Source organism: Bos indicus, chromosome 19, assembly GCF_029378745.1.
Source record: "Bos indicus isolate NIAB-ARS_2022 breed Sahiwal x Tharparkar chromosome 19, NIAB-ARS_B.indTharparkar_mat_pri_1.0, whole genome shotgun sequence".
In the NCBI taxonomy this organism is placed as follows: domain Eukaryota; kingdom Metazoa; phylum Chordata; class Mammalia; order Artiodactyla; family Bovidae; genus Bos; species Bos indicus.
This window is the reverse complement of record NC_091778.1, coordinates 50,445,168-50,459,934: the sequence shown is the minus strand read 5'-3', so window position 1 is coordinate 50,459,934 and position 14,767 is coordinate 50,445,168. Positions and strand designations below refer to the sequence as shown.

Below are 14,767 nucleotides of genomic sequence, written 5' to 3'. Positions count from 1 at the left end.
TTATGGTAAAAATTTATTTTGGAATTTTTTTCTTTAGATAAGCATTTGTTCCGAGCTCAACAAGATTGAAGTAAGTTTTCGTGAGCTACAGAAATTAAATCAAGAAAAGAATAATAGAGAATTATACTCAATTGAAGTGCTGGAACTCTTCTGATGTTACTAGTTTCCCTTCATGGACGTTTTATGAAGCTCTTTTTTGTGGATTCTTCCTCCTCAGCCAGGCAAGAGATGTGTTTTTTTGACTCTCTCTTCGATGACAAGACAGATGCATGTGAAAGCACCTAGACCATCACTGGCTGATGCTCTTAGGCGGGGCTTCAGGTTTCACGAGAGCCTCTTCTAGGTTATGGACATTGGCGGGGTGAGATCCTGAAACTTTTTAAAATACGGAACTGAGCTGCTTTTAAGTAAACTTATTTGTGTATTGGTAAAAGTTTAATTTCTTACCACCTGTTTGAATAGTTCTTTTAATAAAAAAAATCACCATTGGAGAAACAGTAATTCTAGGAAAAATACAGTTTTATCAGGATCAGAAGCTGTCTCGCCTCATCTGCATTCATGGGGGAGAGAAGAAGGCAGTTCTGTGGGCAGGCTGGGGAGGGGCCTGGTACACATATGCGCTTATCTCCTGCATCTTCTCCAGTTCTTTACCTAGTTGTACCACCGTACGTATCTAGGACTTGAACATTATCCCTCACATTACCTCTGTGATGAGATGCTGATTTTGGTTATATTGAATATTTTGACTTCCCTGGTGATACAGTGCAGGGGACATGGGTTTGATCCCTGGTCCAGGAAGATCCCACGTGCCACAGAGCACCTAAGCTGGTGTACCAAAGCTACTGAGCCCACGCTCTAGAGCCTTTGAGCCACAGGCTTATGCCGCAACTGCTGAAGCCCATGCGCCCTAGAGCCCACGCTCCACAGCAAGGAGAAGCCCACACTCTACAACTAGAGAAAGCCTGTGCACAGCAACAAAGAGCTAACACAACCGAGATAAAATTAGTTAATTAAGTATATGTATTGAATATTTCTAGGTAGTAAAAATAGTCTTCTTCTCAAAAAGTTTTATAGTTTGGTTGACCATAGAATTTCCTGTTTTAACTCATTGAGTTTAGGAGAAACAAAAGATTGTATATAGAAGAAATAGAAAGTTTTGTTTCTTAAAAATAAGCTCAAATTTATTTTTCTTAAAAGTGAAATCACTTTTTCAGGTGATGGACTAAGTTTCCCGAAAACATTTCTGAGCTATGAAAGTCTCTTATTATTGAGTAAATCATTTTAAAACCTGTTTTAAACTGAAGAATTGCAATATATGTGTGTATTTTTTAATACCTGTAAATTCTAATGCATAAATATAAGTTCACATGTGGTTCTTGAGCCCATATTTCCAGAATCCTGATGGCTTAACTTAATTTTCAGTAGATAAGGGCTTCTTTTTAGGTCAGGCACTCTATATAAAGTTTAGTTAAAACTATTGAAGTTGAACAAACAGGGTCTCCCTAGTCTTTTTTTTTTTTTTGAAGTCTGGTTGATTTACAATGTTGTATTAATTCCTTAGTCATTCTTAATTTCTATTTGAATCCTGAGGGAAAAGCAGTACCAAAAATAACAGCATATATTAAGAGTTATGTTCTCTTAACGTAGTGGGACCTTTTGCTCTGACAGTTTAAGTGATACAGAACTTCTCAGCAGAAATGAAAAATCCAAGTCTCTAAAATATTCATCCTCTTTTTTATGAACCATTTAAGAATTACAGACATCAAAGGAGTACGTCAAGGCTGTATATTGTCACCCTGCTTATTTAACTTCTATGCAGAGTACATCATGAGAAATGCTGGGCTGGAAGAAGCACAAACTGATATCAAGATTGCCAGGAGAAATATCGATAACCTCAGATATGCAGATGACACCACCCTTATGGCAGAAAGTGAAGAGGAACTAAAAAGCCTCTTGATGAAGGTGAAAGAAGAGAGTGAAAAAGTTGGCTTAAAACTCAACATTCAGAAAACGAAGATCATGGCATCTGGTCCCATCACTTCATGGGAAATAGATGGGGAGACAGTGGAAACAGTGTCAGACTTTATTTTCTTGGGCTCCAAAATCACTGCAGATGGTGACTGCAGCCATGAAATTAAAAGACGCTTACTCCTTGGAAGGAAAGTTATGACCAACCTAGATAGCATATTGAAAAGCAGAGACATTACTTTGCCAACAAAGGTCCATCTAGTCGCTATGGTTTTTCCAGTGGTCATGTATGGATGTGAGAGTTAGACTGTGAAGAAAGCTGAGCACTGAAGAATTGATGCCTTTGAACTGTGGTGTTGGAGAAGACTCTTGAGAGTCCCTTCCGCAAGGAGATCCAACCAGTCCATTCTGAAGGAGGTCACCCTAGGATTTCTTTGGAAGGAATGATGCTAAAGCTGAAACTCCAGTACTTTGGCCACCTCATGCGAAGAGTTGACTCTTTGGAAAAGACTCTGATACTGGGAGGGATTGGGGGCAGGAGGAGAAGGGGACGACAGAGGATGAGATGGCTGGATGGCATCACTGACTCGATGGACGTGAGTCTGAGTGAACTCCGGGAGTTGGTGATGGACAGGGAGGCCTGGAGTGCTGCGATTCATGGGGTCGCAAAGAGTCAGACACGACTTAGTGACTGAACTGAACTGAACTGAGACATAAAATTGTGGGTTCCTGAACTTTACTTACTGATTCATGTTGATGTTTGGCAGAAACCAACACAATCTGTAAAGCAATCATCCTTCAATTAAAAAATAAATAAATTTTTAAAAATAACAAAGAAAACTTTGAGCTTTAGAATAGCACATCCATTATGATTTAGAGATCGTTTTATGGTGGGGTAAGATTATTCAGGATATTCAGTTTTTAGATTCTGAGTTATTTATGATTTAACTTACAAGAACCCATAACAGATGAATCTCAAGTTAACTGAGAATTCTTTCAGTCAGAAAATACAACTGAAATTTATAGGTGGTATACTCTTCATGTCTCCTGAGTTAATTGTACTTGAAGACAGGTTCTGCAGTGAAACCTTACTTGCCTGGTCAGGGTTCAAACAAGTAGAGGCCTTTGAGTGAGAGAAAGATTTCCTCTGCCCTCAGACTTGGGTCTGTTTCGAAGGAGCTTCTGTATAGGGTCCTTATAAAGCCTTTATTATAAATAATTTGGGTTGTCAATATTATGGAAGCAAATAACCATTTTTTAAAATAAGTAGAACATTTTAATGGCTTTTAAATACTAGTTGCAAATTATCTTAGGTTGACTAGTCTTAAGACTAAGTTTAGAAATTAAGGATTTTATAAAGAGTTTTTTTTTAATTGAGGTATAATTGACAGGAGACTCTTACAGGCTGAGTTCTTCAAGGTGGGGACTATGTCTTAACGCTTTATGCACCTCAGCAGAGGACCACTGGCACATAGTCAGTGTTCAGTAATGACTATTGAATACAGTTACTGAGTAATAGATTCTGAGGGTTTGCAATATTTCCTTTTTCTGGCAAGTAAATCCTCTATGTTCACATTTAGGCAGTGTATCTTCTGCCCCTAGACTTTGATTTTTTTATAACTAAACTTTGCCTCGGATTTGTTTCTGATTATATATAGTACATCTGTGTAATTGTTTCTTGCCACACTGGGCAGCTTATGGAATCTTAGTTCCCTGACCAGGGATTGAACCCCAGCCCCAGCCGTGAAAGCACTGAGTCCTAACCACTGTCCTGCCAGGGAATTCCCAAGAAGCATTCTTTAAACTTAAGTTCTCCATCTAGGAAATAGTTTTCTGCTGTAACGTATTAGTTTTTGAGGGGACTGTGAGCTAACAGGTTATCATTACTACGTAAAAGTAGATGCTTGTTTGATTTTTTGCCTCTTTAGCCTTCTTAGTAAGTCTCAGGTGACTGTAAACTGTAGTGGAGTCCATCCTGGATCGTGTAGAATTTTAAAACAAAGATGGACTTTTTTGCCCCATCTCTTCTAAACAATTTAATCCTCAAATAATTGCAAGAAAAACAATGAGTACTCCTGTATCCTTAGCCTGAATTTGCCTTTTGGTAACATTTTGCCATGTTATTAATAGTTTTATACTATATGTTTTTTCCTTTTTTCCTCATTCGTTTGAGGGTTATTTCTGAACAGTTCAATCTCATAATTTAATCCAATAAATACTTAAGCTTAATCCTGTAAAACAAGAGCATTAATTTTACATAACCACAATGCAATACCAAATTCAGGAAATTAATGGTAATATAGTACTATTTAGAATGATTACAGGCCTCCTCCAGATTTCCACAATTGTCCCAGTAATGTCTTTTGTAATTGGACTTTCTTCTCCCTAAAATCCACTCAAGGGTCATGCATTGCATCTGGTCTCCATGTTTCTTTAATTTCCTTTAATCTAGAACAGTTCCTAGATAATTGCATTTCTGAAGAACCTAGGCCAGTTATTTTATAGAATGTCCCTCAGTTTGTCTCGGTTCCACATGATTAGATTCAGATTAGACGTTTCTGACAAGAACGCTACAGAGAAGGCACAGCTTCAGGAGGCGCTGGTGTGGGTTACCGTGTCACTGGTGATGCTAAATTGGACCACTTAGTTAAGCTAGGGTTTTCCAGCTTGTCTCACTCTAGTAACCTAAGTATTTAATCCTGTTCTGGAATATTATTCTTCCCCAGTGATGGTTTTAAATCCGTGGGTAATTTTTGCTGGACTCGATTATTATTTTGGTGGTGGTTATGGTTGCAAATGTAAAAATTGTTTCGGCATCAATCTGAAGTGGAATGCTGTGTGCCACGTAACCACCATTCTTCTCTCTCCAGTCTACTTTCTAAATATGTAGATGGATGAGCAGATAAAAATGGATGGAAATATTCCACAGATGGAATAGTTATAATCACACTTGAGTATACAGTGTGTGATTACTTTTTTCACTTAATATTTTCATAAAAACATGTTTTTACATAGGTAACATGTTTTGATTCATAGAAGTTTCAGTCTCAAAAAACTAGAGCTGAGAAGGCTCACCAGTAAATTTAGTCGTAAACATTAAGTGTCTTAGCCAGTTCCCACATCTTTATTTTAGCAAAGCTGAAATGTGATTTTAGATTATACTCTTGCACTTCTTTTAATCATCATCAGTATAATTTGGGATGCGTTTTAAAGCACATACCCGCATCAGTGGAATTTTGGGAATCGCTTTCATTTGCTACAGACAAATTTCTTAAGGAGAAAACTACTCAAAATTCTGAACAGCTTTTTTGGAGAGACTGGAGTTATTTAAAAGAACCTCCCCAGAGCCTTTTCATCCCTAAGAAAGCAGTGTAATAACTGTCTCATTAGGTTCTCCTTTCAGTTTCAGGTCACATACTACTACCTAGATTAGCACAGCCAATAATTAGAATTGTGACTTTTGTGTATTAGATGTTTAGTGTATATATAATATTAATGCATTTCACATCCGCGTTGCTGTGACATTCTATGCTCAGTTTTAGAATATAAGCTTTTTATTTGTATTTTAACTTAGTAATAACATACATTTGTATACTTACCATTTAAATTTATGATAGATAACATATAAGCTACTATATATTTGATTATATAGCACTTACTGTGTGCCACTCATTGTTCTAAATGCTTTAGAAATATTCATTGATAATAGTCCTAAGCCCGCTTATCAGTCCCATGAAGTAGGATTTACTGTTGGGGAAATTGAGGCACAGACCAGTAAAGTTCCATTAGTCTAAGGATGAAAAGAGTGATTTGAGTCAGAGAAAAAAAATGTAGTGGTGTTTATACAGGAAAAGTTAGAGAACTTGGACAACTTGTTAAGTGGAAAACCAAAAACCATACTGCCCTGGAGGGAGAGAAGGGAGGCTATGAGAGGTGCACATTGTTCCAAAAAGAAATTTTTCAAGTATTTCCCCTCTCTAATTCTGTACTTAGCAAGCAAATGACATTGATTTGCTTTCCTAGAAACAACTTGATATGAGAAGTGATGAGTTTCCTAGAATCCTCATAAATTAACAAATTGAAATTCTTCTCTAAAGCTGTAATTTCATGTTAACCTAATTATCCTTGGCTACTTTTCATTTCTGGATGAACTTGTTTGATTTGGGTTGTCAGCGCCAAATTTGTTATGCCTTGTTAGGATGTGTTCAGACCACAGGGCTTACAATTCCTTCTGGTTCATTTGGATATTTTATTGCCTTATTGTTAAATGTCTTATGTTTTACGCTGTATATCAGTTAAGTTTGATGTTTTATTTTACTTTAAAATGAACTTGGATCCCAAGTACTCCCAAGTACATACTTGATGAAAAGACACCCAGTCATGTCTGTCCCTTTGCGACCCCATGAACTGTAGCCTCTATCCATGGAATTCTCCAGGCAAGAATACTGGAGTGGGTTGCCATTCCCTTCTCCAGGGGATCTTCCTGACTTGGATTGAAACCAGGTCTCCTGCACTGCAAGCAGATTCTTTATCGTCTAAGCCACCAGGTTAGCCCACATACTCAATGAAAGCCTTTTGGATTTGCACAGACCATATGCACCATCATTGTTTCATTACTAGGTTGGGCAGCAGCATATAAAAGACAATAGTTTACACTCCACAAATGAAATTTGTACCATTTCCCTCAGTTTGAGGTCTTCCCTAATAGCTCAGTTGGTAAAGAATCTGCCTACAGTGCAGGAGACCCTGGTTCGATTCCTGGGTCTGGAAGATGCGCTGGAGAAGGGACAGGCTACCCACCATAGTATTCTTGGGTTTCCTTTGTGACTCAGCTGGTAAAGAATGCGCCTGCAATGCGGGAGACCTGGATTCGATCCCTAGGTTGGGAATATCCCCTGGAGAAGAGAAAGGCTACTCACTCTAATATTCTGGCCTAGAGAATTCCATGGACTTGTATAGTCCACGGGGTCGCAAAGAGTTGGACACAACTGAGCAACTTTCACTTTCACTTCATCAGTTTGATTGGTGCATGATTCTCTTGAAATCAAGAGGCTTAAGATTTCTGTAATTTTGGTGTAAAGTTTTTTATTTATACATTGCCTCTCAAAGAGAAATGAACAAGCAAGTATAATAGAAATACAAAATTGCGCCCAGGAAAGGTGGGTACAAATATGACAACTGGAAAAGTCAATGAATTTTTAATTTAAGCTCACAAAACTACCTGATTATAAGTTTTAAGCTTTTACTTTGTAAGTTCCTCCTCTTTTTCTTTCTTTCTTTGTATTGTGGAGAATTTCACACATATAAAAGTAGACCAAACTGTATAATTGAGTCCCATCATATATCACCCAGCTTCAACATTTATCAATATTTTCCCAGTCTTGTTTCATCTGTGCCTCTAGTTACTTCCCCTTCTCATCCCAGCCATCAAATACTTTTCATCTCTATTTCAGTTATTAATTTATTTTATACGTTATTTGAATCAGGAAAGTGATGTTTGCATATTTGTGATTGATGTCTCATGACTTTGAATCTGTAGATTTTCTTACTATCTCTCGTTTTTTTCTTTCTTGTGAAATTAGGTCATTTGTCCTATAGAATTTCCTGTCTGGCTTGTGTTGGTTATTTCCTCATAGTATCATTTTTCACATTTTCTTCTGAATTCATATTTCCTCCAAATTGGTATTTGGATATAAAAACTTTATGAGACTCTGGTTCCTTTGAATTGGTTTGACTGCACCCTGCAGCATGTGAGATCTTAGATCCCCACCAAGGATTTGAACCCATGCCCCCTTGCAGTGGAAGAGCAGAATCTCAACCACTGGACTGCCAGGGAAGTCCCAGTGTATAATTTTAAATAAGCTATTGAACCATTTCAGGATACCATAATTATAAATTAATGTAAGTTTACTTCTATGATGGTAAGTATGTTTAAATTGATGTTTTCAAAAACTATATTCCCTACGATTTCAAAGGAAATTTTGTCTATACCTACACGTTTAATAAATGGTACTGTTTCCTGTTGTATTCTTGAAGCTGTGTGTTTATTTCTCTAACATAGTTTCTGTTGGCAGTGCCTGATTGCATTTGCTATAGGGTGGAATGTCTCTGAAATGTTTGTTTTCTTACCTGATCTCCTATTACAGATTTTTTTACCTGGTCTCTTTTATAGATTTTTTTAGTCACTTTTTCTTCAAATCTCTGCTTTTCTTTTTTTTTTTTTCTCTAATTCTGTAGTTTTTCTTCATATAAAGACAGAAGACCACAGGGAACCTTTAGATCTTTTTAAAAATAAGTATTGATATTTTAAGTTTTGTGCAAATATCCTGAAAGCCTGGGGAAAACAGTTAGAACCTTAGGTTCTGGCTAAAGGGCTTAGGCCTTCCTTGCTGAGCCCTGGTGCCAGGGCAAATTGGATTATTGTTCAGGAAGAGACACAGGATCGACCTGAGCTAGAAGCTGTTAGCAGATGAAATAGGAAGATGACACAGAGGACATGCTCATTAAATGATTACTGAAGGATTGGAGAAGAGAGTTTGAGTGAGAAATACCTACAGGATGAAAGAAGAGTTCCCTCAAAACCAGATTCTAAGTAAGGAACCAAGGCATTCATTGGTTAGACAAAGATGCTTGAAGTCTCTGGGGGCCTAGGGGAGATAAAAGGAACTTTACCTGAGAGGAGATTCCTCACCTGATCTCCCTGCAGGTGGGAAAGCCAACATCCATCTAGAGAGGCTCAGCCCATCTCCTTTCCCCACAGGCATCATGAGCAAACAGGTTGTATTGAAACCCCACAACTCTTAATTTAGACTTTTTTAGGGAATTATTAAACATAAAAGGCAGAAGAGTTGCCTTTTTTTAGTCAGAAAAGTGGGGAGAGATGTTGCCTTTATGTCCACAGATATTTATTGAGCACCTGCAAGGGGAATACAAAAAGTGGGAGAAAAAAATCCTGTGTTAAATGTGTTTACTATGCAGCGGGAGAGACCTCAAAGCAAAAGCAGATTACAATATGAGTTCCCCTGAAGGCTGTGTGAGTGATACTGACCAGCAGTGTTTCTGGAGTTCTAACCAAGAAGTCTACAGTCCAAACTTTGGCCTTGATGAATCAGTAAAATTTCCAAAAGATTTTGGGATCTGACATAAGGTTGCCAAGGTTTTTTTTTCTGCTCAGTTCACTTTAGTCGTGTCCGACTCTTTGCGACCCCATGGACTGCAGCACAACAGGCTTCCCTGTCCATCACCAACTCCCGAAGCTTACTCAAGCTCATGTCCATCGAGTCGGTGATGCCATCCAACCGTCTCATCCTCTGTTTTCCCCTTCTCCTCCTGCCTTCACTCTTTCCCAGTATCAGGGTCTTTTCCAATGAGTCAGTTCTTCACATCAGGTGGTCAAAGTATTGGAGTTTCAGCTTCAGCATCAGTCCTTCTGTTAGGGGAAGCACACTGACTGAAACCGTCCACCCTGGCCAGGCACCATAGTAACCATTTGCATGAGTTGTTTTACAACAGGAGGTCTTGGTAACGAACACGGAACTAATAAGCCATCACCAACCGGAAGAGTTCAGGAAAGGTCAAAAGGAGACACCACATGTCTGACCATCTCCCAGAATCCTCGCTGGCATCCATCTTGGCTGAACAAGGCACCACCAGGAAGGACTCTGAGTCAGAAAGATTGGCTAAAGACAACCCAGAAACTGATCCCATCACCATAAAACCCAAGACTGCGAGCCACGAAGCAGAGCTGTTCTCCTGGGTTCCCTTACCCTACTGCTCTCCACCTGGGTGCCCTTTCCCAGTAAAATCTCTCGCTTTGTCAGCACATGTGTCTCCTCAGGCAATTCATTTCCAAGTGTTAGACAAGAGCCCAGTTTCGGGCCCTGGCAGGGGGTCCCCCTTCTTGGAACACTTACAGTGAATATTCAGGACTGATTTCCTTTAGTATTGCCTGGTCTGATCTCCTTGCAGTCTAAGGGACTCTCAAGAGTCTCCTCCAACACCACAGTTCAAAAGCATCAATTCTTTGGTGCTCAGCTTTCTTTATAGTCCAACTCTCACATCCATACATGACTACTGGAAAAAACCATAGCCTTGACTAGATGGACCTTTGTTGGCAGTTTTTTCTGCTAATTAACCTTTAAGAAGTACTTGTTATGTTGCCCTAATTTTTCTTAATTCACCTCAGACCTGTGCTAACAGTCACAGGGTATCTCTGTTTTACAGTCATGGAAATGAACAGGTGTGGGCAGCAAAGGACGGACAGTTGTTGAAACACACCTCGTCCCCCCTCCCCACCTGTTTGAGCAAAAGTTGTCCAGTACTTGGTAGGTTCCAGGATTCCTCCTAGAGAGTTTTTGTTAGCAATTAGGAAAATCCTCCACCAAACAGTACAGTGTATCCGGAGAAGGTCAAATACTTGAAAACATAACAATGTAAAAACATGAATATGTTTCCCTTCAATTAAGACAAAAATTTGAGAAAAACAACTTTGATTTCTTCTATCTAAGTGACCTCAGTGATCAAAGCATTCATTTTTAACTTGTGCCAAGACATCCCACTTAGTTGGGTCTCTTTGCTTTTTTTTTTTTCCTGGCCATACCACACAGCTTATGGGATCGTAGTTCCCTGACCGGGGATTGAACCCACACCCCCTGCAGTGGAAGCATGGAGTCTTAACCACTGGACCATCAGGGAAGACCCTTGGTTGGATTTCTTAATTGAAAGGCAAGTATCCTCTCACTTAACACCCTTAACAGGAGTTACTGGTTGTTAGGGCTGACTGAGTGCAGAAGCAATAGAGATGCAAAATCCTCTGAATTCAGACTGGAGGATGCCAGCTTCTGTCTTTGCAAATGCTGAGCACTCATTCAGATGCAGACTATTCCACTTTTAGCTAGGAGCTGAGAAGTATTCGATTTACAGACCTTATTCTTGGTCACCCTTGGGGGTGGAAATCTCTTTGTTATTATGCACATAATTTAACACATATTCCCCTGGATTTAGCCTCAATCTCCTGGCTGATGACCCTCAAATTCTATCTGCATCCAGCTCTGACTTTTCTACTAATTCCCAGAGTCACATTTTCATCGCCTAATTAACATCTCAGATACCTCAAGTTTAAGATATTCAAAATAGAACTCTTGGCTTCCCTCCACATCTGCTCCCCCTGCCTGGACCTCCTGGGGACTTGGAAGCGCCCCCTCCCTCCATTTCCACTGCAGCCATCTTTCCGCATCTCCATTTCCTCTCACCCTCCCCATCGCAGGTTATCTGCCCACTTGCCCTCTGGCTTCTATCCATCCTCTCCATGGCAGTGAAGGTGATCCTACAACTAAGTCAGATGGGTTCACACTGCCCTTCACAAAGGGCAGACGTGGATGACCCTAGAAAACGTGCCACCACTTAATGTATGAAAGTGAAAGTCGCTCAGTCGGGTCTGACTCTCTGTGACTCCATGGACTATACAGTCCGTGGAATTCTCCAGGCCAGAATACTGGAGTGGGTAGCCTTTCTCTTCTCCAAGAGATCTTCCCAACCCAGGGCCAGAATTGGCAAATCCATACGGACAGAAAGCAGATTAGCAGTGGCCAGAGGTGGGGGTGGGGTGGGTAGAGGGAGGAATAGAAATTCAAATTACAACGTTAAATGAATTTTACCACAATTAACAACAACAACAAAAAAACTGTCAATGGCTTCTTAGTGCAGTCTTTAAAATCAAACTCCTTACCATAGTCCACAAAGCCCTGCATGGTGACCCCTGACTGCCCGTGCTCACATTGTGAGCCTTGCCTGCAGGCCTGCTCCGCGCAGCCTTGCCATGCCTGCCTCCACCCTCTGCTCGGGCTGCTCCTCCACCGGTGCTCTGTCGCCAGCTCCACCACGGGACTGGCTCCTTCTCCACTGTGGAGGGCCCTTATCTGCCCACCCCATCTCTGCATCAACTCTTTGCTTCCTTTCTCACACTGATCACAGCAGTATCTACTTGTTTGCTTGTTTTTCTGTTGCCCCCATTAAACTATGTGAGCTCATGAGAACAGGACCAAGTCTGTCCTGTATTTCCAGAACCTACACAGCGCCTGGATACTGCAATCTCAAAAATTACAGAATGAATTAAAAAAACCCAGCAACTAAATTTTGAGTGTAGAATAAATGAATGAATGAAGCTCTGAATGTTAAGAATACAGGACCCTCTTTTTGAACTTTGTAATAGAGGAAAACGTGCATACTACCTATGTAAGGTCATATGGGCAGGAACTGGAGAAAGTATGTACACGTCAAGCAGGTGTTTCTCAGGAGACTAACTTGTGTTTAGGACTTGGCTAAAAGCTGCTGGTGACAGAATGTAAAATTTGGCCTGCCTCTGAGGAATGCACCACTTCAGCAGCGAGCTCCCCTCGTTTAGCACAAAGGCTCATTCAGGAAAAATTCAAGTGTTTACAGGCTTCATTTTTTTCTGCTTTCTGTCTAGATGACATGAGCTGTACTGAATGCTATGAGGAGACAAGATATTCTTACAATGAGGTAACCTAGTTTATTGACTAGAAGAATTTCATCAAAGAAAGTGTGCCTTATTGCTAGGAAAACAACTGGGTCTGTGCTGAGCAAGCAGCTTTCTCACATTCTTACCATATTTTCCCATTATGCTCTAGTTCACCCTGTGGTCTTCCATGCATTAGCTCATTTTTCCTTTTAATTAACTTCCCCAGGTGGATGTTCCCATTATTTCCACTTTGCAGATGAGGAAACTGAGATTCAGAGAGGCCAGATGACTTGGCCTAGAGTCGCAGCTTAGCTGAAGCACTAAGCCAAACATCTTCATACTCTGTTTAACTTGGAGCAAGTTATTCACCCTCACGAAGCTCCCTTTGCTTGCTTTGTTCCAATCCAATCCCATCTACCTGGGGGATTGCTGTGCAAATTAAATGAAATGATTAATGCATAGAAAATGCCCAGCTATGGTCATAAGCCTTTAATCAGGTTTGCTATTATTGTGATTTTTTTCACTTAATGTCAGGTGATACTGCCCTTTCCAGGTAGCCTGGAGGGGAGTGAGGGCCCCTTCTCTCTGCTCTACGGCCAATTTTCCTGAAAGTCCGGAGACCTGGCCCCTGGAGATGAGGGCTGGGATCCCAGGGCCGAGGAGGCCAAAAACACGGGTCCTTCCAGCCTCTCCTTACATGCTCTTCGTACCACACGCGTGCTCACACACATACACATGCTCAGTACAACGGAATTTTCAGCTTGGACTAGAGAAGGGAATGTACGCTGAGACCCGCAATAGCCAGAAAACTAATTCAGCCTGGCTCCGTTCCCAGGGCCAGAAGGTCCCGGGTGTCGTCCACACCAGAGTCCACACCCAGTCGCCTCTGACCAGCCACCCGGCCGCTCGGCTCTTCTCCAGGAACCACCCTCTCTCAGGGCAGGGTGTGTCTTGGCAAGACTCAAAGGGCAGGGGGTGAAAGGGCCCAGAGAAGAGAGGAAAAAAGAAAGCCCTCTCCCTGGCCCCCCACCCTCTGCCCCTCAAGATGAGCGCCTGGGACCTCAGCACTTCAGCCAAGGCTGGAGACAGAAACTGCAACGATAACGGAAAATTAAAGCAATTCTGGAGATGTAAGCAGCCCCTCAAACCCTTCTCCTCATTGTAGGTGAATGAGAATTGTCTCTGTTCTCTACTTGTGCAGCCACAACAACCAGGTATCTTTATAAACTTTCATGTTCCCCAAAGCCTTGAGCCACTTAATAAAGAGCAGCTGATATTTATGCACTTGCATGCTCTTATCCCTGCAGAACACTCTCTGCCCTGTGCCCTGGGTGCTGCCCCTCGCAGTTACTGTGTACCCTGTTCTTTCACAGAAAATGGACTCAGTGATTTTATTTTTCCCTTTGGAAATCTCCAGTGAAGAGAGTAACTCTGTAGCGTTTAGATTGCTTAAAAACTGGTTCACAAAATTTTTAAAATTTTCAAGAGATATTCCCATCATGCACCTGAATTTACAATGTAACACTGTCTTCTTACTGAGTATTCCCTTGTAAAGGAATCAGTGTTTAATTACAAAAGTGAGTGGAAAGTATGAATGATTGCCCCCTCCTGACTGATACTGTTTTGCTTTAAGACCAACATATGATCTCAAGATAATTTTAATTCAGCATGTTTAAAAATATAATTTAGGTTTTCACTACCAAATACATTGCAAGGGTGTAATAAAGAGGGGGGGGGCTTCCCTGGTGGTCCAATGCCTAAGATTTCACACTCCCAGCGCAGGGCACCTGGATTCGTTTCCTGGTTGGGGAACTAGATCCCACATGCCTCCATTAAGACCTGGCACAGCCAAATAAATAAATAGAAATAAATATTTAAAAAAATTAAAAATAATAGAGGGAAGTGTAACCTATAAACTGAGAGACATAAAAGATGTATCAATTTAAACAAACAAACCTAAACAATATATGATGCTTATGAAACAGAAGGTTGATTTCTGATTCGATACTTGAAAATAAAAGGACTTACTTTTTTAAATTAAAAAAAATTTTTTTTTATTCTTGGCTGCAATGGGTCTTCATTGATGTGTCCTAGGGATCACATGTGCTGAAGATCATAAACTTACCGAGCTCATTCTGCAGGATGTGGGTCTCATCCCAGCATTCTTTTATTGTTTGGGGGTCTGTCTCACACTTCTGCTGTATGGCTTTGTTGCTAAGCAAGCCTGTTGGTTTTATGGTTAAGCAAACCTGCTTTCTTAAGTAATCATTAACTTACAGGAGTCTCCTGTACTTTTTCTACTTATAATCCCCTAGTGGT

General features: G+C 40.5%; 1 protein-coding gene and 1 long non-coding RNA gene across 3 annotated transcripts in view; one reads left to right on the top strand and one right to left on the bottom strand.

Moving 5' to 3' along the window:
• The window catches only part of NOL11 (nucleolar protein 11), an 18,800-nt gene extending 18,265 nt beyond the window's left edge, over nucleotides 1-535 (top strand). For both annotated transcript variants that reach the window (XM_019982037.2, XM_070773828.1), the window contains one exon: nucleotides 38-535. In XM_019982037.2, the coding sequence (XP_019837596.2) occupies nucleotides 38-154 (117 nt within the window). In that variant the 3' untranslated portion in view covers nucleotides 155-535. The remainder of the gene's footprint in view (nucleotides 1-37) is intronic.
• Nucleotides 377-14,767, bottom strand: LOC139177605 (uncharacterized). Its single transcript, XR_011562119.1, has 2 exons — nucleotides 14,574-14,767; nucleotides 377-9,397 (listed from the first exon to the last, which is right to left on the bottom strand). It is a non-coding gene; the product is annotated as an uncharacterized lncRNA (long non-coding RNA).